Source organism: Anopheles nili, chromosome 2, assembly GCF_943737925.1.
Source record: "Anopheles nili chromosome 2, idAnoNiliSN_F5_01, whole genome shotgun sequence".
Taxonomy (NCBI): Eukaryota; Metazoa; Arthropoda; class Insecta; order Diptera; family Culicidae; genus Anopheles; species Anopheles nili.
In genome coordinates this window covers 57,637,446-57,662,403 of record NC_071291.1, presented here as the reverse complement: position 1 = coordinate 57,662,403, position 24,958 = coordinate 57,637,446, and the positions used below count along the sequence as shown (strand labels likewise).

At 48.0% G+C, this 24,958-nt stretch overlaps 1 protein-coding gene across 1 annotated transcript; it reads right to left on the bottom strand.

Moving 5' to 3' along the window:
• Window positions 1-1,043: 1,043 nt before the first annotated feature.
• Window positions 1,044-23,110, bottom strand: LOC128730612 (Ig-like and fibronectin type-III domain-containing protein 1). Its single transcript, XM_053823685.1, has 11 exons — window positions 23,026-23,110; window positions 14,595-14,768; window positions 9,350-9,484; window positions 7,753-8,616; window positions 5,066-6,156; window positions 4,545-5,003; window positions 4,224-4,470; window positions 3,985-4,163; window positions 3,414-3,910; window positions 2,903-3,350; window positions 1,044-2,425 (listed from the first exon to the last, which is right to left on the bottom strand). Exons 1-11 carry the CDS (start codon window positions 23,108-23,110, stop codon window positions 2,225-2,227), a joined length of 4,380 nt encoding a protein of 1,459 aa, XP_053679660.1. The 3' UTR covers window positions 1,044-2,224.
• Between the last annotated feature and the right edge of the window lie 1,848 nt (window positions 23,111-24,958).

Genomic DNA, 24,958 nt, shown 5'->3' with positions numbered 1-24,958 from the left:
GGCACACACACACACACACACACATGGAGCGGGTTGCTGAAGCGCATAAACAAGCGTCCTTAACTTTCCATTTTGCTGAGAGCGCAAAACTTTCCTCCGAATGCGAGCTTTTCCCTTGTGGGCGTGCGTTTGGAGGGCGAAGGAAAAATTCCCAACCACTGGGGGATGTGTTGCAAGGTGCATTTCTCTCCCTTCCCGGGCACCGGATGCAGTGTGAAAGTTGCATTCTTTCCGCAATTTCGATACGTGTGTGGGTGTTTCCCACCGGCAGGGGTTCCTTTCTCTTTCCCACTATTTCACCCACCTTCTGCTGGAGCAGCGTGTCCCCAACGGGGGATTGAAAGTTGTTTCGTGTTTCGGAACGGGGCACAGCTTGCACAACGGGCTTGCATTATTGTCCAACACGAAGATATAAGAAGAAGAAAAAACGTTTCCCTTTTCTTCATTTGAAACTCCGGGCACGGTGGTGCGCGTTTCGCCCACCCCGTTTGCAAACACGATCCGTTTTTTCGTGAAGAAGACAAAACAGGGATATCGAGCGACCGGTAAAAGTTACGCTCCCGCGTTACGGCTGTCATCGACATCGGCTTTATCGGTTGGATTGTCGCAAGATTCGAGGGAGATGTGTGTTTTCAATAGCAATCACTGTGACATTTGAAACGGGCCAGGTGGAAGGCGCAGGATGAGCGAAGCCATTGAAAATCGAACGCAAATGCGCTCTCGACTCTCTGGCCGTTACATGCAGGGATTGTAGCGCTTTATTCGCATGGAGGTAGACTCGTTTGTTCATAAAAATGCTTTTACTTTATCAGAACAAAGTGAGGGGATCTTTTATGGCTTGTATTTTTGTACCCTTGTCGATTAAATCCTTAATCGAAATATTTAAATGCATCCAACTGAACTTATGAAACTCCGGGAAAAAACAAACCGCCTTGTGATATCTCTTTTATATGGCATTAGAAAAACACCCCGTGTACGTATATATGTATATATATATTTTTTTTATTATAAAACTATTCTCAAATTTATTGCTTCCATCCCCTACACTCTTCGCCCTAGCCTGCCCCTTATCGTCGTTCACTTTTGCGCCGATCGAATGAAACTTTTTCGCGCCATTACGCTCACGCGCACACTGGCTCCGCTAAATGGCTTAAACAATTTTCCCTCGCGTGTATGTTTTTTTTTGTCTCTTCTGTGTATGTGTTAATAACTGTACGCATTTTCTTCGTGCGCCATCGTTTTGGGCTCCCGCTCGCAACTACAGTGCACTGGTAAATAAGTTCCCGCGCTCGGTTGAAAAACCAACATTCAACGTACGGTGGCGCGCTGTCTGGTTGCAAGTCTGCCTCACCTGCCGAGACGGGCTGGTATGTCATCAAACTGCTCTAAAAACTCTAAACTCACTCTTCCTTCCTTGCTAAATATCGTATCCTTAATCCAACCAACGTTCGAGCGTGCACTGTTGAAGGGGCGTTTTGCTGGGAATCCTTCCGCTTGTGCGCAGAGGATGTGCACTAAACTACTGCAAGAACTCGCAAACCACAAGCCTGCAGATGTCACGCTAATAATCGTGCTTCGTTAAGCGTTCTGGCTTGCTCGTGAGCTGCGATTAAATGTGTGTGTGTGTGTGTTTCGACAGATCCTAATCGACAGATCTTCTGCCCAAAGGGCTAACGTTTCGTTTCGTGAAACGCAAATGTAACGGAGTGGTAACTAGCCACGAAACGACGCCCCCGCGTTCGTGCTTGAAAGGGGAAATAAGTAATGCCCGAGCTATGCCAGTTGTTGGGTTTTCTTGTTTGCTTATTTGACTAGAGCGGTACTTGTTTTCTTGGTTGCAGCAATTGGATGGAGCAGATGCCGTGCCTTTCCAAAGCTCTCGACTTCGACGATCAAAAACACACCCGCAACTGCACTGTCCCTTTTTTTCTGCCATCAAATGGTTACGGGCTTTGAACGAGATGGTGGCTTCATTTCTAAGACATATTTTCTATCACACTGGAGGCATCATGCGAAGAGGGCGTCAAAACTACGATACGATCGGTTCGTCCCACATCGTGCCACAGACGCGTGAGTACAAAATACAAATCGGCTTCATTTCCTCTACGAATCGAACCCACAACCCACTGAAGGCCGATGATCACATCTAAAACTGTCCGCTGGTATGTACAAGTACCGTGTTGCCTCCGGTCGCTGGTTGATCCGGACCGGCCATCATCGTTTCCTAGGAGACCAGTCGTTTGAAGCCGGCTCGATCGTGGCCAAGCTTGAGCTCTTCGTACAGTGACGGGTTGACCTCGGTGGCCATCGGGACGACGGCATTATCGTGGTTCAGCCCGGTCGTGGCCGTTCCGTTCGCGGTGTGAAGTGATTCCTGCCGCCAGTCGGCTCCATTACCGACGCCTTGCCCGGAAACGGCCGGAATCTAGCGTAGTGTGGGATTAAAAAGCATGGGTAAATTAAAGAGGATGTTAGACACCTTTTGATCGATCTGTGATATGGAACCGGATCCACACAGGAAATCGTTATATAAATTGGATAAACGATGATTTGTTTCATCGGTTCTGGACACTAAATTTGAAGCCTGGGCACAAAACGGATGCATCATTTGTACTTTTAAATTTGCGATCTTCGTTTGTTACATTGCTATGTTTATATTACCCCCTTGAAGAGCGAGAAAACTATGCGCTTGGGGTTTTGCATATTTTTAACCGTAAATTCCTTTCAGGCTATAGGTCACATACAAACTTGAGTTGCAGAACCTTTTTTCCTATTGCTCTGCTCCGTTCATGAGCTGGTTCCGGTTTCATGCCACAAGATAACAAGGATCACAAACAACGCCCTATTAAATGATCACCTCACAAACGTGGATTGATAAAAAGGATCAAAATGCGCTACTTACCTGCACATGCTCAACGTTCATCTCGCGCAGATAGCTCGGGTTCTCAAACGCCACACCACCGTTCGCTTGTTTCTGGCCAAATCTTCGCTGCTTCACGACGAAGATCGCCGCGATCGCGAGCATAATCGCAAGCAACCCAGCAATGATGCCACTAACCACACCGGCATTGGTACCGTGAGACGCACTCGTGATGTGCTGATCGCCCAGAGTGAACCGTAGCGGATCCGAAAGCACCGACGCACCCAAATGATTGCCGGCTTTGATCACCAACTCGTACATGACGTTCGGTTTGAGACCCTCCAGTTTAATGCTCGTCTCTTTCGCGTCCAACCGGCTCGTCGCTAGTCCGTTGATCACGTTCGATAGGTTGTCGGTGACGGGTTCCAGATCATGCCAGAACACTCGGTATCCCTCGACGGTCGTTGGGTTCTTGGCCGGTGGATCCCAGCTAGAGATGTTTGGAAACAGTAGTACGTCGTACTTACGCGCTGTAATACGCTCATTCACTTACCGAATCAGAACTTCCTCATCGCTTAGTACTTGCACCTTCAGGTTCTGGGGTGGTCCTGGGAGACGATCGCGATTTTCCTGGAAACAACCGACGATCGTGCGCGTGTGCTGTAACGCGCAGATACCAGGCGGAGTGATCGGTTCACCACGGCACCAGTTCAAACAGCGTCTCGGTACTTCCTTCGAGGCACAACAACCACGATGATCGGAACCATCGGCAGCACAACGCATTAGCTTGTCGAAGTCGACGATACATTCTGGCCGATCGATCACACTCTCGATGTCGATGTAGAACGAACAGGCGCTCATGCACGCGGACGACACGTTCTGAGCCATGCAGCATTCGGATATGTTGGACGATGCGGCCGTATTGCGGATGCGAACTGACACCGCACGTGTCGACGAACCCAGGGCGTTCTCGGCGTGGCAGAAGTAGTCCCCAACGTCTTGTGAGCTCAGCTTAGCGATTGACAGTGTCATCACGTACAGGGAGTTGTCCTGATTGGGGGAAGAAATTATAAAACAGAATTGACTTATTTACACACGAATTATACATGTTGTCCCATCCTTACATCAACGTCGTTCTTCATGGACATATCGTAGTTGCCACCCTGGATGACTGGTACGCGTCCGTCATGATCTCGCCAGAACATGGTCTTCGGAATCGGTCGCGCACGGATAGTACACCGCAAGTCAACGGACTCACCCACGGATGCCACCGTAATGCCCGATGCTTGAATACGTGGCGCAACTAAGAGGAACGCATGTTTTAATAATTTGGGATGTCGACTTCAGGGTGAAGGATGCTTACAGCTGATGTTGACCTTCTTGGCAGCCTGCATCGGAATGCCGTAGCCATTGTCCGCGTAGCAAGAGATGTGCTCCATATCGGTGGTGACGTTGTGAATCACGGTGATCATGTGTCGCGAGGTGTCCTGCCGCACCAGGTGTCCTCCGACATACAGCGAGATGGTTGGAGCAGGATTACCCATCGCCAGGCAGAGAATGGTCATCGAACCACCCTCAGAGATGATGTCTGATGGGTGTACCGTCGGGGGCTGTTGGAAATTAGTTGATACAAACGACGATAGTTCGTTATCCCTTTTTTCACGCCCAGAACCTTCAAACTCACATCAACGTAAGCCGGCAAAGCAGGATCAGTCCACGCGACAAGCGTCTCCGATGGCAGACTAGTTCCCTTCGAGCCGATCGCCACCACGTACACGATGTGCTGCGTGTTTGGGAGCAGATTGTTAACACGCACCCACAGCAACCGCGTGTCGATCACGGTGTAGTTGTTGGCCACCTTGTGGATCACACGGTACGTGATGCTCTCGTGTGGATGCGAGAACTCGGGCGGCTGCCAGGATACCGTGATCCAGGTGGCACTGTGTGCAGAAACCGACAGCGAATGTGGTGGAGATGGTGCACCGTACACCGTGCTAGCTGAATCCGTCCGGGAGGTGTTGATCAGTAACATCGAAGACGGTAGCGAGGTACCGTGATCACCACGAGCGACCACCGTGATACGGTACAACGCCTTCGGTTCAAGCTCCTTCAGCTCAACGTCCGTTTCCGTGGTGTTGAGCTCCTGCGGACAAAACAACTGAAGTGAGTACATCACATAGCGCACAGCATCAACACCGCACTTACATGCTCCAGCTTGATCACGGTCTCGTACATCGTCATGTTGTTCACCTTGCCGTACTGCACCAGATAATCGATGGGCCGGTTTTCCGTGTTGTTCGCATCCATCTCCGACGGAACCCAAGCGAGCGAGATCGACGTGTTCGTGACTGAGGTGACGTGCAGATCCTCGATCGGTGCCGGAATGTGCCCGATGCCTTCCTCGAAGCACTGGATGATGTTACCCGCGAATGGGAGACATTCGGCCGGTGAGCTTGTGATAACGCCACGACAAAGTGACTGACATTTCGGTGGTACCGCACGACGTGCACAACACGACGTATGATCACGCCCACCAGCACTACACCGGACGATGGTTCCGATCTGTCCACGGCAGGTATTACCCAACTTCTGGATGTCGGACATCTTCGCGTCGTAGCTACAGAGCGGTGCACACTGTGGCAGCAGTCCTGACGCATGACAGCAAGCTGATATGTTGTACTGCGTGTGCGTTGGTTCCATCAGTGAGTCGCGTTTCGTTTGGAACACTAAGCGAGGTGATGGTCCACCCTTGCCGTGAGCGTTGACCGCAACAACGAACGCTTCATAGTAGGTAGCTGCTTCAAGATCCTCCACGATCACAGGGGCTTGATCCTTCTCGAGCACGCTGTACTCTTCGCCACTGCCCAGTTTGCGGTAGTGCAGATGGTACGCGGTCACCGTATCCGGCAGGATCTTCGGAGGTTTCCACTCAAGCACCACAAAGTGGCTCGCGATCAGCGGCGCCTTTAGCTTCGATGGTGGACCCGAAAGGACACCGTAGCCCTGCAGCAAACAGCTGCTGTACTCGGACATGTACTGCAGGCATTTGAAGTAGTTGAAGTTGATCGCTTTCACGGTGCCGGAGCAGAATGACAGGCATCCTTCGGGAATGCCACGGCTCTTGCAACACGGTGTGTGATCGATGTTGTTCGCTAGGCAGGCGAATGTGATGTTGGCCCATGGGGCGCATACCATCAGATCGGGTACTTCGGTGAAGTCGGCTTTCACGGGATCGCACATCTTCTCTAGGCAGGTGCGGTGCGTGATGCCTTTCTTCATGCAGCAACCGCGGACATCTGCGAAGGATTGGTGAAATGAGATTCAAGCTCATACGGGTCGGATACGCGCGTGGCATGAAAACCACGTGAATGCTGTAGCATCTTTATAGCTAAAAGCTCTTGTACCTTTAACATGTATTTTGTAGAAAAAAAAACCTCATAAAGATCTCACTTGCAGTGATTTTTGACTGATATGCTTCCTGGTCTTGAAACAATTCCCGATTGAATTCGTTTACTTTGCCCTATGGAGCCAAGGTAATGGAAGAAAATATAACAACGAACATCCGCTTTCCATCATCCAATAGCGCCCTTTAGATTCGACAATTTATTTATCGATTTTTCATCCCACTGGGGAATTAAATCCAATCCAGGCTTATAATGGTCCAGGAAAGACAAAAATAGGGAACGGAATATCGAATGTCGCGAGGCTTTATAAATAATTCGCTACAAGAATCATGCTGCTTTTTTCAGCAAAATATAACGAGGACAAAAGGATGGCTCATTGGAAGAAGACTATCGGTTTAAAACTTCAGTTGACATTCGACAAGAGCTAATTGGAGTCAGATGTGCCTTGTGTTGGTAGAATCGAAAGGACATCTTTTGTCTCAGCGTTTGTTCGCTCGTTTGGATCCTCGAAACAATCGCTATCCTGTCGCAGCGTATACCGAGTCGGTCAACAATGAAGCGGAAAGAATGCTTATAAATGGATAAATAATCGATTGATCATCGCCCGGTCGGGATGTTTATCTCCTTTCGTTTGGTCCGGTTTGACACACGAAATGCAAAAGTCATGTTGTCCCGTCAGTACGTGCCACGGTAGTAGAGGATTTTTTGTCCTTCGTCCACCATGTCACACGAAAAAAAAATTGTAACTGATGCGCGTACTCACGCGGATGAGGAAACGGAACTGATTCTTTCTGGCTGTGATTTGATGGTTTTCGGAACGCCAGACCACATCGTGGTGTCATGCGGGATGGCGATGGTACCGTCGATTCACAAAAACCGCCATGCTGACCAGTGTTTTTCCAAACGATGGGGGAGTGAGTTGGTTCTTTTGCTCTTCTTCTCGTCATTAAGTTTTGCTTCCTCACCCCAATTTTCAGTTTGCACGTACTTTCGGGAACATGAATCTACCATTAGCAGCAAGCTTACGACGATCAGATTGTTGAAAAATTGTGTGCTTCTTTCGAACGGCGTCCATTGTCGATAGCGGACGCGATGACGTTCGAAATGAGGACGAATTGATGGTAAGCTGATTAACCACCGAATTGGGTTTGATCGAATTAAACCACCAGAAAGCATTTCTGGACAATTTGAAAAAGACAATCGAACAAAGTAGCCTATGCTTAATTCGGGCGTTTTTCTTACAGTAGTAGTAGTGTTGATCTTTCTTGGGAATTTAAATTGTTTAAGAACAGTGCTAACATGATGCAAAAAAAGGAAAGATTTAATGCAAAAAATTGCCCTACTAAAGCTATTTAAAACCCTTTTTCACCGAGGTCCTCCTTCAACCTCCTACAACCTCAAGTAGTCTATTGACAAGATCCGTACAAGTTTGTGAAAGGGACTTTTAAAAAACTATCCACTAAAATCTCTACCTCTCACTGCACTTACCTGGAAGCACTGGAACCACAGCGACACTGGTCTGTTTGCTGACGACACCACCCTCGAGCGTGAGAGCACGAATGCGCATACTTGGCAGACTAGTGCCATGATCGTTCTGTGCACTCACAGTGACGGTGTACATCGTGAACGGGCTCAAGTTGGACAGGACAGCCATCGTTTGGTTCGCGGGCACCCTCACCGTCACCAGGCCATCCTTCGCGTCGGTCGCATTCGCCAAAAAGTCCTGATCAAACGCGTGCAGTCTGGTAGCGTTCACCTGGTAGTACTTAACGGTTGCACCCAGCTTTTCCGGAGCCTGCCAGCTCACCTGCAGCGAACGCTCGGTCAGTGGCTCGACGGACACCGATTGTGGTTCCGACGGTAGCCGCTGGATGTTGTCCAGAATGCACTGCAACCCGGGCAGAGTGTGCTGCACACAAGACACGCGCGATTTAAGCAAATCCGTAAACGGTGTGTACTCGCCGCGACACATATCCTGGCAGAGATCCGGGATGCCTTTCTCAACACAACACGGCACGTGGTTGCGTCCGTCCGCCATACATCGCACAATGTTCGGGAAATCTCGCTCACACTGCTCCGGCTCAGCACCGGCCGATCCGTCGAGGATGTTGTGCAGCACGCAAAAACCCATACAACCTTCGGACACGTTGTTGGCATGGCAACAGTCGGTGAAATCATGCGTCACAAGTGGTACACCGTCAGGGCTTACTTCCTCCTCGGAGTCGATGTAAACGTCCGATGAGTCGTCTTCCTCCGAGGTGGCCGTTTCCGGTGACGTCGATTGACTCGTAGCAGTCGCTCCCGGTTCCGTCGCGTTCGAACCGGAAGTTGGTTTCTTCTTAGGTTGACGAACTGCAGAAAGAAGAGGAAGAATCGAGAAGAAGACGAAAAAAAGATAACAAAACACGGTGCCGGTGTCGAAACGCAAAAGATTAGTGTTGCGGCAATTTTCCTGCGCGATAGTTTGCGAGCTAAGAATCGGTTTTAATGGAAAAAGTTGTCACCGCGTTTCATGTGCGACGCGTTTTCGTTCTCCCCCACCCGAAAGGGCGCAAGGATCGTGCATCCTGTGCGAAAAACTTTCCCACCATCGTAAGCTGCGTCAAAGTTCCATTAGGCACTTTGCACGGGCGGAAAACGGCGCCCGAGGAAGCTGGCTGCCGGGCTCGTGGCGTTCGCTTTTGATTGCTTGCGTCCTGCACTGGGGGAAAATGCAAAACTTTGGTGATATTCCGGTGCGTAAATTGATGCGCTTTTCACCATTTTTAAATGATTTCCTTCGTGCTGCGCTCGAACTGCTCGGGCAACTTTCCCTGCAGCAATCACGCCCGGTTAATGGTTTCGATGCGATGCGATCACACAAGCACGTAAGTTATGGAAAAGGATACTAGCGAAACACTCACGCGCGATCTTGCGCGGAGGAACTAGCTTTTCAGGGTTTGAGTACACGGTTTGTGCCGCACCGTGGGAAAACTCCGCGACTGTCATCCTTTCCCAGGGAGATCGGAATAATGAGTTTCTAATCTAAAGCACACAAAGGCGACACACCAGGGCGCAGTTTGTTGAGTGGTTTCGGCATAATTACCTGTCAGAGGATGGAAACTCCTCACAATCGGGTCACTGTTCACCTCGCACACGTACACATCCGAATCGTTTAAGCGGGCCTCTTTAATGAGTAGAACCCACACGTCTCCGCCGAGTGGAGTTCTGCCCTTGGGTGCTGGAAAGGAAATGGAAAGAAAGCGGGATATATAATATGCCTGTAAAAAAGGACGGAGTTGCAGCAGCACTAGGGCATTGAAGGGCACTCTCTTTACTCAACACAAATTTTATTCGAATACAAAAATTATGTATAAAGATTTTATAGTCCTATGTTTTGCCCGAAATTCAATTAATTATACATTTATTAACGTTTAAAATAGCCCAACTAACATTGTCTAAATAATACAAGGACGAATGTCAAATTGAACGTAGCACAGAGTAGTTTCTTTTCCTCTTCGGAAAGATTACATCATGCAATTTCTCTTTCCAATTGTCCAATTCCAGCATCACAGGGGGGAAGCAAAAACCGTACATCTTACGGGCGTACAAAATAAATGATCATTTTTCAACTGCCATGCTACCCCCCAAAAGAAGGACGTTTGTTGCGCGCGTTTGAACCTGAACGGTGAGATCAAAGCAAGTGAAATTTAACTTTCACTTCGAGCGCCATTTTGCCGCTCGCGGAACACAAGCAGCGGATCCCGCCAAGACCAGCTGGCACGGAAGAGTCGGTAGAAAAATTAAAGTACCAACGGTTTTCGCGCAGCTCGACCATTCACGAAAGAGATCCTAGAACAGGAGAGCAGTACGCGTGCCACCTCAACGATAATGGGTTGCTGCAGTGTGCCAGTCATCGCGCCTGCAGCTCCTAGATGGTTGGTTCCGTTTGAAGAGGCTGCGCGAACTAGCCGAACTGCCGAAGGAAGCAAAAAAACCGTAGTTGGACACGGAACGTAGGTATCACTTCACCGGTGGATGGCGTTTGTTACTCGCGCTAGCTGCGACGAGTAATGGCGCCGGTTCTTGAGCCGCGCAAGGAGCAAGCGGAATCTCAAAGGACCCGTGCTGTCCGCTTATGGTTTCTGTCACGCCGCGGTTACCTTCTAAAGGGAGGAAAATAATTAGCGAACCCCGGTGGGAACCTTGCCACGCTAGGAGCGGCCAACGGAGCAATGGCGTCGGTTAAGGCTCAGACACAACACGGTTGCAGCAGCACGGACGGAAGCCGTATTTTTATACTTTTTAATCACCGTCTTGCACCTTTTGCCCGTTCGGTGGCTTTTCGTTTCGCTGCCGGGTGGCGTGGTGTTTTACGCTGCTGGACGCTTGGGATTTGCTGACTTTTTAGCAGTTCTTCGGTGGAAGCGTCGACCACAGGGTGACTCCCATGACTGGGAGAAAGAAATCACATAATGTGCGGTGCGAATGAAATTTAATTTTGCTAGTAATTTAAAAGTTGCTTCCGGTTCCGTTGGAGGGTGGAGACCAAAGAGTTGCTAGTTCTTGCTTTCATGGTTGTATCACAATATTGTCTTAGCTCAAGAACGTACTCATACTGCGTGGTGTAGGTGAACTGCTGCACTATGATATGAAATACACAAATTTGAAAAGCATCAAAGCAACCTGGAAGCTTTTTTTTTTGCGTGAATAGGAGCATAAAATGCGCCTACTTCATTACCATAGGAGCTTTTGTTTACGATAAGACAATTTGTATATTTTCTTATTTTTACAATTAGCCAAACAATTTAACGGTTTGGAAATTTTTGTAAATAATTTGTAAAATATTATGATTTAAAATGTACTTGTACTTGGGACATCAAAAGATTCGATTTGAATTTGGAATAGTTGATTTTCAAAAAATCGTTTATTCACTTTAACTGATTTTACACGACACAAAGGCGTTAATTTATGCTTTAATTTAAGGCGTTAAATATTCCACGTTAGAAGAGAGACCGGATTAATTATTATCAGCAGCTTATGCAGAACAAACACCAACCATTGCCAGCTGTCTCATGAGGAGATCTTTGTGTAGAAAGGAAATTGTGGAAAACCGATTTCACCATCAAATCAAAAAAGGCGTGCCAGCAAAAGAAGAAAACAAAAAAGCAAAATGCGAAGCCGTCAGCTGGAACTATCGCTTAGCGGCCAGATTTCCGGTCAAAAAAAGCCCCCATCGAAACGTGAACTGTGTTCGCATTCAGTGCGCCACAACACCAATAACTGCAACTTGTTAGCGCCGTGTTGGACGCGCGGGAAATACAGAACAACAGACCGACGACAATGGAAAATGAAAAGCTTCAGTTTTGCGTGGGGCTCGTTTTTTAAGGTTCCGTTTGGGTGTTGGGTTTTTTTTATGTTGAGAGCAGACGAGAAAAACTCTCCATTCGTTTGGGTTCACCTTCCTCATATAGCGGCTTCGGTTGGTGCGTTACAGGCGTCACTGTTGGGTGAAAGATAAGCACAGTGAAACCTTCAGCAAGGACATGAACGAACCGTCGAATGGGGCAGCTTCAAACGTAGCGACAGGAACCCGACGACCAGCTGGGACAGAAAACTACTAACGACGGGCGTTCTGTTTGTCCGTCTGTCTTACGTGTTGATTTACGGTACGGAGACTGGGTCCCGGGAAACTACCGCCTACAGTTCGCTTTGGTCTCTCCGTTTCCGTCGTGAAGCAGTGAAAATAACACAAAGTGTAACCAACCGAGAAGCAACCGTTGAAGCAGGTCGTTGGTGCAAACGGACCCACCGAAATGACTGGGCCTTTGATCTCAACGCGCAGTTGTCGAGCCCCGGGCTTGAAGTGAGTGACGAATGACGATCCTTGCGTGAGTAAGGGGGAGGCAGAAATAAAAATCGTCTCTTCGCGGTGGAAACGGAGAAAGCTAGCGCCATGTAGTGGGCGTTGAAAGTGGACCTTTTTTTTTCGCCGTTAGCCCAACGCGATGCGGGCAAGATTCGACCATGGAGCGTTACACATCGTGATTGACATTGAGTTATACATTTACACGATGAAATAGCGCGGCGAACACGTGTATCGTAGCCCTGCTCGTGGAATTTCATTATCACTGCTCAGTTAAACTGGCTTTTCAGCACGATTTATCGTTTTCATTGCCCACCCAACGGCTTTTCACGTTTGTAAATGGACAAGCGAATGTGGTAGCTCACCTAATTAACTTCAAATTTCCGGTTTTTACATTAAAATTACAAGCTTCAGGAGGATCATCGGTTAAAACCACTCTCCGTACTTTGTCAAACGGGGCTTGGGCTATAATTTGCGGACATTCTTTTTTTCCCATCATGCTGACTTTTAAACAAACGAAAACAGTCCATTTCGGATGAGAGGCTCTTGATGAAAAAAGGATCCGGTTTGGTTAACAAAAGGTTGAGCAAAAAAAAAGGGGCTTCTATCAAAATGGTGCAGGCAATATCACTGTAATCATGAAAAGAGGAACGATCGCCCACATTTATCGGCTATTTTGTGTCTAGAACCAAGAACTTGGTGGTTTGCAATGGAAAATCGTTAAAAAAGGTGAATTTATATTTGATTTCCTCGATATGATTGTCATATTATCGTGGCTGGTATTTAAGTTTGGCTGAGTAAAATAATTGCACAAAAAAGCGAAGAAGTTTATTATGCTGATTTGTAATTCAATTATCGTCTTCTTAGCCATAAGCGCCGGCCCGATACTAATCAAACGCACCAAAAAGAGCAATATTCTACCGTCGTACAAATTACGACCGACACGATCCGGTTGCGCAACGGCTAGCGACCCATTACCCCGAAGCGGCACTTATATTTATAGCTCTAAAACTTCCGAATCCTTTTATCGCCAGCCATTACAATACCCGAAACGAACTATCCACCTTCGCCCGTGCAGTAATGAAGGCGCAATGAATTTGGTGCCGAATTTTGCCGCCGGCCCTTCCGATCGCTTAAAGCTCCGTGCGAACGAACGGCTTCTCGACCGGAAGCCAGGAACTCGAGCGGGTGGTGGCTGTGTCGAAAACCCGTGCAAAAAGCGTATAAATTCCACCTTCGCATCCGTTCACGCACGGCACGCACGCTGCAAGCTCACAGCAGTGTGTTTAAGCGCCAACCGAAGCCAAATACCACACGAGGCTGTCCTCGAAAGACACACCAACCGTCGGTTCGGTGGAGGTGTTCCTTAGGTCCTTGCGGCCCAAGGGTTTCTTGCCACCCTTCGGGATTGCTGCACGGCGCGCGTTTTGGGAAGTATCTTTAACTTTTGTGCTTACGGAGCTTCGGGTGCGCCCTAATAAGTGAGCGTAGCATAAATTACTCGAAACTTTCTAATTAAAATTAGGAACGATGGGTTCGTCGTACGGCGGCACTACACATGAGCCAAGAGTAGGACCCGGAGCAGCAGTAGCGTGTGTCCCCGAATGGGTCCCCTCGTTGGGGGAAACAATTTTAAATTCAATTGTTTTCACTTTATTTACTCCTTCGAGGTGCTAGTAGGTTTTGCAGGTGAAGCGTGCGATGATCCTTTAGGTGTCCGTGAGAGTGTGGGTGTTTTTTTTTGGGTTTTGTTTTGTTGCTCCTTCTCGTGCCATGCCAGCAGGACTCGTCGGGTTGAAGAAAAACGAAGGAAAAGCTTCTCAGCTTCCACCGGTGAAATGAAGCCACCGGTTCCGTCGAGTGAGCGTGGAATGTGACCGAATTCCCCAAAAATTCACCAGCAACACTAGCGAACGCGGTGGTTGGATGGGTTTGGGTGGAAAATTGGGGAAAATATTCCCAAAAAACCCCCTCACAAACATATCCTGACGTTGATTGCCAGCGACAGGACAGCGAGCTTCGAGCGTGACGGCACGGCCACATTCCCAGGACACAGGTTGGAATGGCTTTGAATCCTGCAAACGAACGCGTGAAGACGCTCACGATGGTCGCGCAAGCAACGCGCGAGGTATTCACTGTTTCTTAATTAAATTGCTGAATTATTGAGCGTACGGCAGTGTTGCCAAACCATGAGGTGGAACGAAACTGGGTTTTGCAAAGGATCCACGGTGGCACGCGCTCGTTAACCTGCTTTATCGACATGGCGAAGGCTAACAACAACAAAAAAAAACGAAGGTGAACGCTCCCAGGTTGACTGATAATGAGAGGCGATTATTACCGAAATAATCGCACCGGTAAACGAGCGACAGAAATGTTTTCAATGTTCCGTTTTGTGCCGAACGACGGCTGGGAATGGGAAGGAACATTCCTTCGCGCGGAAAAATGTAACCCATCCAAGGGTTAATGTGTGTTTGTGTGTACTTACAGTCGTCGTGCAGCACGCTGACCCGCTTGTCACCGGTGACCCGGTTCATGCCGGCCGACAGGATCTCGTGCGGTCCCTTGCGCCACAGGACGGTGTCGTTGTTGAAGGGCGTCATCACGACGCAGGTCAGCAGCGCGTCCTCGCCGACGTGCACCATCGAAGGACCGCCCGTGCCTGGAAGGAAGGTGAAAAATAGCACAAACGACACGGTTAGCACGCCATAGCAGAAGAATCCCCTCGGGGGAGATGGGTCACAAAAAAGAAAGCGAAAAAAGGGGTAGCATAATTAGACATTTTACAGCCGCGCGTAGAAAATGGAGGAGAGAGTACGTCTCGGGTGGCCACGGGAAAATGGCGCTCACGTTGACGGCGAATTGAATGGCGCAGAAATGTCGGCCATCACAATAAAGCTAAATGTTTATTGCGTACCGGCAACCACCCTCGCACCGGTAGCCACCCACTGCTCGGAAGTCGCCCCAATGCCAATGGTTCGGGAATGGCGAGTGGGCGGGCGTTGTGTAAAATTTCTTGTAAATTTCTGGCCAACACCGGAGCCCTGAAAACGCCTACTCTGGGTGGTTGTTCGCGTGGCGATTAGATTGCCGGTACGGATTACGCAAGTCTCTTTAAACCATTGTGCAGCCATTTTGCTTGCCGACGGTGATTGGTTACTTGGTTGTTAAAATGGGTGTTTTTATTCGGTGGGTGATTGAATTAGGGGTTTAAGCTGCAAGTGATAAGGCGCGCAATGAACGGCATTTATTGCGCTATTTGTAAAGGGTTTTGCAAGCGTTCTCTAGGATTTCATTCGTCGGTGAGCAAACGAAAATTGATTTAATTACTCCGCTAACGTTCCTTGGTTAAAACTTTTAAAACTAAGAAACTTTACTGAGAGCTCGTAGGTGATGTAGTGAGAAAAATATATTAATTGATATTTATTCATATTAATGCTTATTGATTCTTATTCCTTTTGAACATCTCGATAATTCGTAGACAATGTTAAGCGTTGTTGGACATAATATTAGTCCAAATGTGGAGTGCACAAGAATGGTTTTTAATATCCAATAAAGTCTTCGTAACTCCACGTACACCAATGTCAGACAATTCGAAAGCTTTTGAACAATTGGCAATTGTAATAAAAAGAGTAAAAAATTTACTAAATCCCTATCAAATCTTCCAAACACCTTCAATATCAGATCACTTGTTGGAGACTTGTGGCAGTCTAATTTTAAAAAGTAAAAGGGTACAAAAACTAAATGAAATACAATGAAATCAATGAAATCTTTCAAACACCACCAAAGTCACGCAATTTTATAGGCTTGTAGAAGCCTAGTTTAAATAAAAAGGGTATAAAATAAAAAATGTATATAATCGACTCAATGAAATCATCCAAACACCACAGACACCAATAGCAGGCAATTTGGAGGCTCGAAGCGGCCCTAATTTTAATATAAATTATTAACCATCAATCCATCATGCCGACCCATTTGAACTTATCACGGACTGCCTGTCTAGCTTGCAACTTTCAATCCGGTAGGTCTGAAGGTAACGGCTGCGATGGCCCCCGAGTCGCAGGATTCCGCAAATTGATTGCAAAATTAATGTTTACCATGAAATTGGCAAAGTTTCTTCGCCCAACTAGCCGAAAGGCTCGAAACAATCACATCTTACCGGCAGCGCTAGTGTTCCGGACGCCCCGAGACGGTGTTGGAAATATTTGAAGTACCAACCACGGCACGGTTCAGCCCACAGGTCGGTGCCAGAAATGTGTCTCGGGAAGGTTTTTTTTGGCTTCGTCGCATTTTCCTCGATTTTATTTTCCCTTTCATCCAACAGCCCCGGCAAAGGTGTGGTTGGGGCAGTAGAAATGAATTCCAACACCAGAGCTGGCCTTGCTGAAACGCGCCACAATAGGCTCAGACTGGGGCCGCCGAATGAGGACAAGATGGAGAAAATTGGGAGCAACTAGCGTCAGTTATAAAAATAACGGCTAGCCGGGGGGAAATGAAAATAGGGAAAACTAGCCAAAAAGAAAAGAAAGAAAGAAAGAAACCCACGCCAAAGAAAAACTGCATAGAGCTATTTCGGTGTCGGACAGCTTTAAGAACGTTCGCTCCGCACGGGTTTTTGCTGACAGCCGGCCGATTTTCGGCCGCGCGGTTCAAGGATTTGCGGGCCATCCTCCGGGGGTGGATAAGGAAAAGGACGAAGCCGAAGAAGAAACGTTTCGGTTTTATTTGTTCCCGCTCGACCGCACCGTAATCGTCGCGCTTCCGCTTTCCAGGCCCGTTTGTTCGCTTTGTTCCGCCGGTGTTTGGGGATGAGTTTTTTTTTCGGAGATTCCTTCTCGGAACCTTTCCGGAACCGGATCGGAAACCGATTGCACGGTGGAAGCATCGGTGTCGTTTGATAGGATTATTATTTTCTCGCTCGAAAGGGGGGGCGGAGGCACAATCGCAACAAAAAAATACATGAAAAAGAACGAGAGCGAGATGACGTTTAGAAGGTTGTAATTCTTCCCCGGACACGGAGAAAAAGCCTCTCGAATGTGGGTGGTTGGGGGATTTTTTTTTGCTGTGCTCCATTAAAAAAAAGTGCCGAGTGCTCTGGAATGCCAACGCGGGTATGTGCGATTGCCAAAATATTGCAAAAATCTGTTGCAGGTGGGTTGAAATAGCTGTCGAAATATTTCACTCACAGTCGAACGGTTAGCGAGAAACGTGAGCCAACGTAAGTGCGTCTGCTGGGCGCATTGCATGGGGGTGGGTGAAATTTTGTGATGAAAAGAAGCACGAAAAAAAAAAATATTACACACTAATGCACAAATAAGTTATTTTGCCATCCGTGAGCGGCTCGGTAACGGCCCAGCCGGCTCGATGCGCAAAAGTACCCGGTTGATTTCCGTTCTTTCTGGGGAGGAATGTTGACGAAAAAGACCACCCGTCCATGACGAGTTTATAAATCACTGCCAAGCGGATGTGTACGGCACCGTGTAGTCACACGAGCGCGTGCTCGTTGTTAACGCTTCCCTGGTGGAGCAATGGGGGAGTGCGCCATTTGTTTTTTTTTGCGCACACTTTCGGCTCAGAAATTATGTCCTCAACGCACGCACAACGCGCTGCTCCTTGCTGGGACAAAGTGACGAAGGAAGCCAGCTCTGGCAGGCGCCCACCGACGTTGTAGCATATTATTTTTGATTTTGCAATCATAAGTAAGAGCTTCATGAATAAATGTTGCGCGTTTGGTAAAGTTTACTGTAACACATTTCGAGCACACAGTCAAGGGTGTCGAACACGTTCGCCTACTGTGATGTTTTGAAGCACATGTAGGTATTAAACGTGGAGTCGGATTTAAATAACAATAATCTTTCTATTTTATAAAAAAACGGGATGATTATTATTTTTGATAAGGGTATTTTTATATTCTTGTTTCCTTCTAGAGCTTTGTTTATGTTGAATCGCTTGTTTCAACTAGAAAAAATCTATTTTAAAACAAGAAAAAAGTAGACACCCTAGAGTAAGGTAATATTAATGGCACGAAATGTTAGCTCATTCTCTCGTATGATCGCTCACATTTATTCCCACAAGCACAGCATGTTTTTGCCGCCTCGCTATCCGTGCCATCATGGCGTGATAATTTCCTCACGTCTCGAAGATGTTTCGTGAGTGGAAATTCTTAAACAAAAAAACAGCCTTCGCTTGAGCAAAGTGGAAACAATTAGTATGTCTGTTGTTACAGATTCTAGCAGCCGCTGCTTGGTTAAACAATCATAAGCGCACAATCATCACCAGCGTACCTGCGTTGCTTTCGGTTGGGAAGAAATTTAAACGACAAATCGCAGGACAACCTCCGCATAATCGGTTGGTTCGTGCAAGATTGACGTCCGCCCAACGAAGACGGACGGGAACACGGTGTACGCTTCTTTCCCATTTCAAATATATTATTTCCATTTGTTTCTTTTTCCTCCCCCCTTTTTTTTTCTTTTCGTTTACGTCCCTCAGCGGCCTACCCTCCCGAGTGGGTGGTGTGTTTTTCCACAAGCACGAAACCGAAAGCGCTGTTTTTGGTTTAAAAATTTACACGCCATCTGCCCGGTCTGGCAGCAAGCCGGAAAAGGGAAGCACACTGTCAATCCTGGCATCCGCTTTTGCGCAGCCAAGTGTAACCGGATCTTTCCCCTTGTGGTGGAAAGGACACGGCACCATCACCGTCAGCCCGTGATGTGCCGCCGTTGTGGTGTCGGCGTGGCATAACAAATTAAATCTTATCTTCCCGAACAGCCTGAGAAATGAGTGAACATAAATAATATCCAACCGAACGGAGCCGCACCGGAGATGGGAGCGTGTTCCGGGCCGTGCGGCGGAAGTGCCACGTCGGGAACCACTCCCGGGGGCCCAACCCTAGCGGAAGTCCAGGAAATTAAGTGAAAATACAGCTAATTTCCTTCTCCAGCGTCGTACAGAGGCTGCTGAACGCGTCGGCCATTCCCCTCGCAATTCATCATCGACTCGGGATGGTACGGCTTGGGACAAAAGGGGTCCTGGCCTTCAAGCCAGGCCTCAGAGTGGCCAGGATCGGGAGAAAATTGTTATTTTCAATCATTCTAATTACGGAAGCGAATCAAACGATCCAATCAATGGCGTCAATGATTCGTTCGTGCAGGCCCATTAGGGCAGGCATTTGCTTCCAGAAGCGGTTCCTGCCATTAGCGCGCTGGGCTAAGGAAATGTGCTAGATAAACCGGAAAACGATTTTTCTCAAGTTGAACCCGGTACCGCGCTCGGTAATGAGTTCTGCTCGGTTCCCCATCGGGGGGAGAGAGCGATAAGAGATGGGATCATTTGCGAGCGATTAGCCGGAATATTGAGCCGAACCGTGACCAATAAAACGTTTTACTATCGAGAACGGCTCGAAGATGTTCCGGGGCGGGATCGTAGCTTAATTAGAGTGGCAGGATTCCGACAAGTGCGCCATGTAAAAAGCACTTTAAAAGGCGCACAAACTTACAGAATGAAAATGAGTATGCAGATTCATTTTGGAGCCGTCAAGGTAGAATAGTTCTGCTTAACATAGTTTGATTTTGTTCCATTTTTGCAAACAAAATGTGTGTATTAAAACCAATATTTGACTGCCTATTATTTATCCTAAAATTGTCTAGTTGTCCGCTTGCTTAACACCGTCCTAACCTTACGTCCTAAAACCTTCTAACAATGTTTTTTAAGCAGCTTTATTACATACGTATGCAACATTTAACCCCTTCAAACACCTACCTGAACACCTTCGAGTAGCTTCTTCGCACGCGAGAAATCATTTCCGAATGGGTACGAAAATAAAAAAAAAACGGGCTACAGCTGATCAGTTGTTTGTTTTTGCAACATTACCTTTACTCCTTCGCGTTCCCTTTTCTTTTACCTTCTCTCTCACATACCCCAACGGCAGTCACGTTTTCTTCCATTTGTGAAGCTTCTTTTCTGTCCTTTAACTTGCTCGTATCTCGCCTGCTTTGACCGCTTTCCATAATTATATGCACAGTTTACAACGTGCATTGTGCACCCTTTTCAAGGCACCCCTTGATCAAAGGCAAAAAGGCGTACCTTCAAAGTTGTACCCGCCGCCGTGTCCGCACTGGCAACAATAACAACAACAACAACAACAAAAGGCAATAAGAATTGATTATCGGGTTAAAACTTTATCCCAAAACAGGATCGTACCACCACCCCACGATTAGGATATGGTTCGTTTGGCCTCTTAAAGAGCGCCCATTTTTCACCAAACTTTACTAGTTTACATCCCGCTAACGTATGGCACCGACCGGGTCCCTAGTGCGACCGGCAACCCTGGCGCCGAGATTCGTGTAGTAACGAGTACAAATTACTATTTCATAAACCCAAACCCACTCACCCACCCCAAAAATAACACATGGCCCGTTGGTTGAAGTGCGAGAAAGCCCTCAACGGGAGAAAGCATGCGAGTGGGTGTGTGAAATCGTGCGAAGGGCGTTCGACCCGGGGAGCAATCCAATTTGCATAAATATCTTCACCTCTTATCGGACGGAGGGAATTATTCGCGACCCTGGAAGCGGAATCCCGGTCGCATTCCCTAGAGGTGCGTTAGATTTTGGGGTCTACGCATCGCGCTGGAATAAATCGGCTCGGTGTTCCGGGATGTGGTTAGCTTTTTTTTTTCGGCTGATCGTTCCCTCTCTTTCCCGGCAAGATTTATTTAATCAACGTTCGTTGGAAAATTGGCTTGCCGGAAATAGTCGGTAAGGGGTCGAACAGGGGTTTGTCGCTCGAATGATTTGACAAGAAATTATGACCGGAACATCACGCACGCGATCGGTATGTTAAAAACGCCAGGACATTGAGCTTTTTAAGAAGCGAGCACGCCGGAAAATAAAGCCACCAACATACTTTAAGATGGGTCACCCGGTCATGGTATCGTGTTTTTTTAGATTTCAATTAAGACGACTCGATGTAGGACATGTGTCGACAACAGCGCCCAGGGTAGCTAGGAAGGCTTCACTTCTGACGAGGGTCGATGTGTTCAAAGATTTCCCGCAGATTTGGGTGGGCGCAAAGTCAACACGTTGGGTGGGCTCGTCTACGAGTGAGCGTTTGCTTCAAGGAATCGTTTCGAGTGAAACTTTTTACTCCCACACACAGAGGTATCCGTGCGAGTGTGTGCTTAATACCGTGCGACACTTCCCGAGCAGCGATCATTAGTAGCAGCTTTAAATTGACATAGCTCAGACATACCAAAATCCTCTCTCTGACTGCTATAATCCTTTCGACTCCCACAAAACCCGCTTTGGCTGGTGGAAAGCGGCCATCGGCCACCAGCGTGAAGGTGTGTTCGTGGAAATGTACAACACAATGCGCATACGGTGGCGCTGATTAAGAATGAATCGCAACAAGACATATCCTTCCGGGTTTGCTGTCCGGTGTGGCGTGTTTCCCCGGCTCCAGGTTTGCATTCCAGCTGCGACCGGCAGGATGTTGAACCTCATTTCCAGGGAGTATCGTTCGCCTACTAATGAAACTTTTTTAATTTCCTACACGCAACCCGGCCTGTATGGTCGGTAAGGCATGAGCGCGATTTCCCGGGCGAAGAGCGTACCCGCCTAATGATTGCGTTGTACAAGGACAAACTTTTCCCCCCGGTTCCGAGTGACGTATGCATGGTTCGGTTTTCCGGGGCAGAACCGCCTTTTAAAGCGGGTTTTTGGGTATTGTGTTCCGAGTGACTTTTTGATTGGCATGCCACGGAACGGGCACGCAGGAGCGGTTGCTTTATCCTGCGATTACATGAAATTAGGTCGGCAGAAAAAAAAAACGCACGACTTCAAACGGAACCCAAATCGTGGTGGGAGTTTATGCTACGGAACACCCGAAAGGATCGCTGGCTGGGAGACGTTTGAATGTGTTTCGCGTAAACAAGCGTTTTTGGTAATTGTGAAAGTTTAAGCAGCCATCGGCAGTCGGTTGCACTGGGATGCGTTCAAAGGATAGCAAGCGTTAAAGCATACCAAATTACCACATTAGGTCAGCATACTATTGTTTGTTAGGTGCAGTTTTGTGGCACGAAAGTTTTGCAGCAGCACTACGGATGCTTCACAGAAACGCCACCATTCTCATCCTTGTAGCCTGTTTTGCATTAATTTATATTACATTCTTCTGTTTTATGGTTGCTTCCGTTGGAGGCTCCCTGAATAAAGCATGTGTGAAGGGGTATTCAAAGGCAGTTGCAACGAAACTTGTTGCAAGGAATTTCTTTTCACTTCTCATCGTTAAGCAAAAGTTCCTCGCTAAGGTTTCTGCATGCGGTTTTTGCGTTGCAGCAGTTGCGCTTCTCGTCAAGTGCATGTGTCGTTTACAGATCGATCAAAGGACGATATAGGATGCAAACTCAATGGCTTAATATTGAACAGCGTCAAGCTTTCCAGCTGCCAGTGCTGCTCCATTCAAGCCAGGTGAAGCAAATAATGTGATTATGATTATAATTTCCGCCAACCAATCACCAGCGAAAAGGTGATTAAAATCGGGAGTTTTCAATCCCGGCCCAATCGGAAAGGACATCCTTGCCTCCAAGCGACACGAGAGTGGGTAAAAAATGTACGAAAACCTCGCGATATGAAGCACTTGTCACGGAGCCACTTAGCTACGCCCGCAAGGGGCCGGTCAAGTTATCGCGATTCCATCAAACTTTGCGCTTCCGCAAAGGCTCAGCCCACCCGATAACGATCCCGACCAAAAACCGCTTCCGGATGTTTCGCGCGCCCGGTTTGAACGGTTCGCAGCGGAAATTGCTAATTTTAGACGCGGTTCGCCACGGTGCCGCCCATCCCGAAAACCCGATGGGCCGACGGTCGATGTCGAGGCGCTGAGTTGGGATAATAAATATTTAACGAAGTAAGGCCCAATTGACTTACCCACGGGGTCTGCGGCTTGGCCGGCATCGGTTAACAGCACGGCCAGCAGCAGAAGAAGCCGCGCCTGGTCGGAAGCCATCACCATCGTCCGATTTGTCCTGCCGTGAGGACCAAAGCTCGAGTGGCGCTTGTGTGCCGCTTGAAGGGATTCGTGCGTTCGTGAGATTGTGATCGTTTTTTTTGGACGGTTCTATGGACACAAAAGGCGTACGTTGGTTGCGAATGGGTTGCCAAACAGGTCACGAGGGTTCGGAGGAGCACACGGTGGCGGTGAATCTGTCCCGTGATAATTCATCCAATGCTGGAGTGCCTGCAATGAAATTAGAAGAAAAAAAGTGAAAAGTCGATAAAGCGAAGCCCAAAAAAACGCTAAATTCATTAACGATACCGGAGCATCGAGTGCCAAGCGTATGAAATTCAAATTCAGGTCCACGTGCAAGCCTACTACTAGAGCATATGTGGCTGCAGACGAATTTTGCCGCCCGTCCGGACAGATTAGATTAGTCGAATCGTTTCGTTGCTCTAGCGGCGTCCATCACGTACGCCATTGGCAGCTAATTGATTTGCAATGGCGACCATGTCGGCTGGGGTTCGATCCCGCGCACATGTGAACCGGAACTGGTTTTTGGTCGAACCCGAACCTACCTGGACGCACCAATTACGTGACCCGGGGAACTGCTTCCAGGGCAGACCCGTGTGCCGGACGGCACGTAGGCCTATTTTGCGCATTAAGCGTTTATCTACTCCCGAACCAACCAGAAAGGTCAATGATTTGTCGAACCGAACCCAAAAACCGGGTCTGGGAAAGGATTAGTTATGATTTTCGAGACCGGCCCGGAGTGCACGAACGTGCGTAAAAATGTGAGGAGCAACGAACGTGCGTGTTTTTATTGACCATTTGAAGGGAACACAATTACGGCAAATTATGCGCCCAAATTTTCCCTACTACGTTAGAAGCAATGCACACGCCATTAATAGTCAGGTTTGGACGACTTTGGAAAGGACGCCTTTCCCATGCACGCTTCCATCAGCCCAAGGATTAAACGCGCGTACAACCTCCTCCCATGGGGCGGTCATTTGAATGTTACAAATTAACGGCTACAAACGTCAATATTTAAATCGCAATATTTACTCGCGGCTCGCGTGAAACCCTCCTGCATAATTAAGGCAGCGCCAGCTCGCCCACCCATTTCTCAGGTGGCGCGCGTCTCGACTGCGCCTAAGTGTAACCCTTTTAATCACCCTTAACCGTAACCTTTTGATTGATTTTAAATTCAAATAACCAACCCCACCCGTAGCCGTGCCGACCGTTTGCTGGAGCGTGGGTTTTTACCATACCCGACCTTGCTTAATGTAATCCCGCCGAACGCGCATTGTTGAACCGGTTAAATCCTGGATTGGCTAATGTAATTTCAACGGACAATTGCTAGCTGGCCGGTAGAACCAGTTCTACTCGCCTGATTAGCCGATAGTCGCGCGACCACGTGAAATTTGACATGCAGGAAGGCGAGTTATTATAGTATGCGCCACGGAAGAGATCTTGCTACCAGCGTGCTGATCGAAGCAAGCCTTGTCCTTTTATTGACAGCACAAATAGAAAGAACTCTACTTAAGCTCTGCAAGTTCTAGAGTCGGTGATGAGGTACTTCCCACTACGCAAAATTAGTTCGCAAATCAGATTAACACTCACAGACAGTCCAGATGGTTGATACGAGCGCAAAAACCAAACTCCAGCAGCAAAAGAACTCGCCGATCGAGCGCTTGTTTCAGCAAAGATCGCAACACCGAATGCCGCCACTACCGATCGTCTATAAATCAGCTTCTATTCCGGATGGTGCCTCGGACAACAAAACGGCACGGTTTGTTAATATTCCGCTCACGAGCGTGTACCGCTGACAGCGCGGCATCGTTTCGATTCCTGGTTTTTGCACGC

Bases quoted from the DNA above. Each gene is read 5' to 3' on its own strand.
- LOC128730612 (XM_053823685.1), bottom strand. From the start codon at position 23,110: ATGGTGATGGCTTCCGACCAGGCGCGGCTTCTTCTGCTGCTGGCCGTG. The intron at 14,769-23,025 runs GTAAGTCAATTG...CCTTCCTTCCAG, and splicing joins CCAAGCCGCAGACCCCGTGG to GCACGGGCGGTCCTTCGATG. The intron at 2,426-2,902 runs GTAAGTAGCGCA...ACACTACGCTAG, and splicing joins TGAACGTTGAGCATGTGCAG to ATTCCGGCCGTTTCCGGGCA.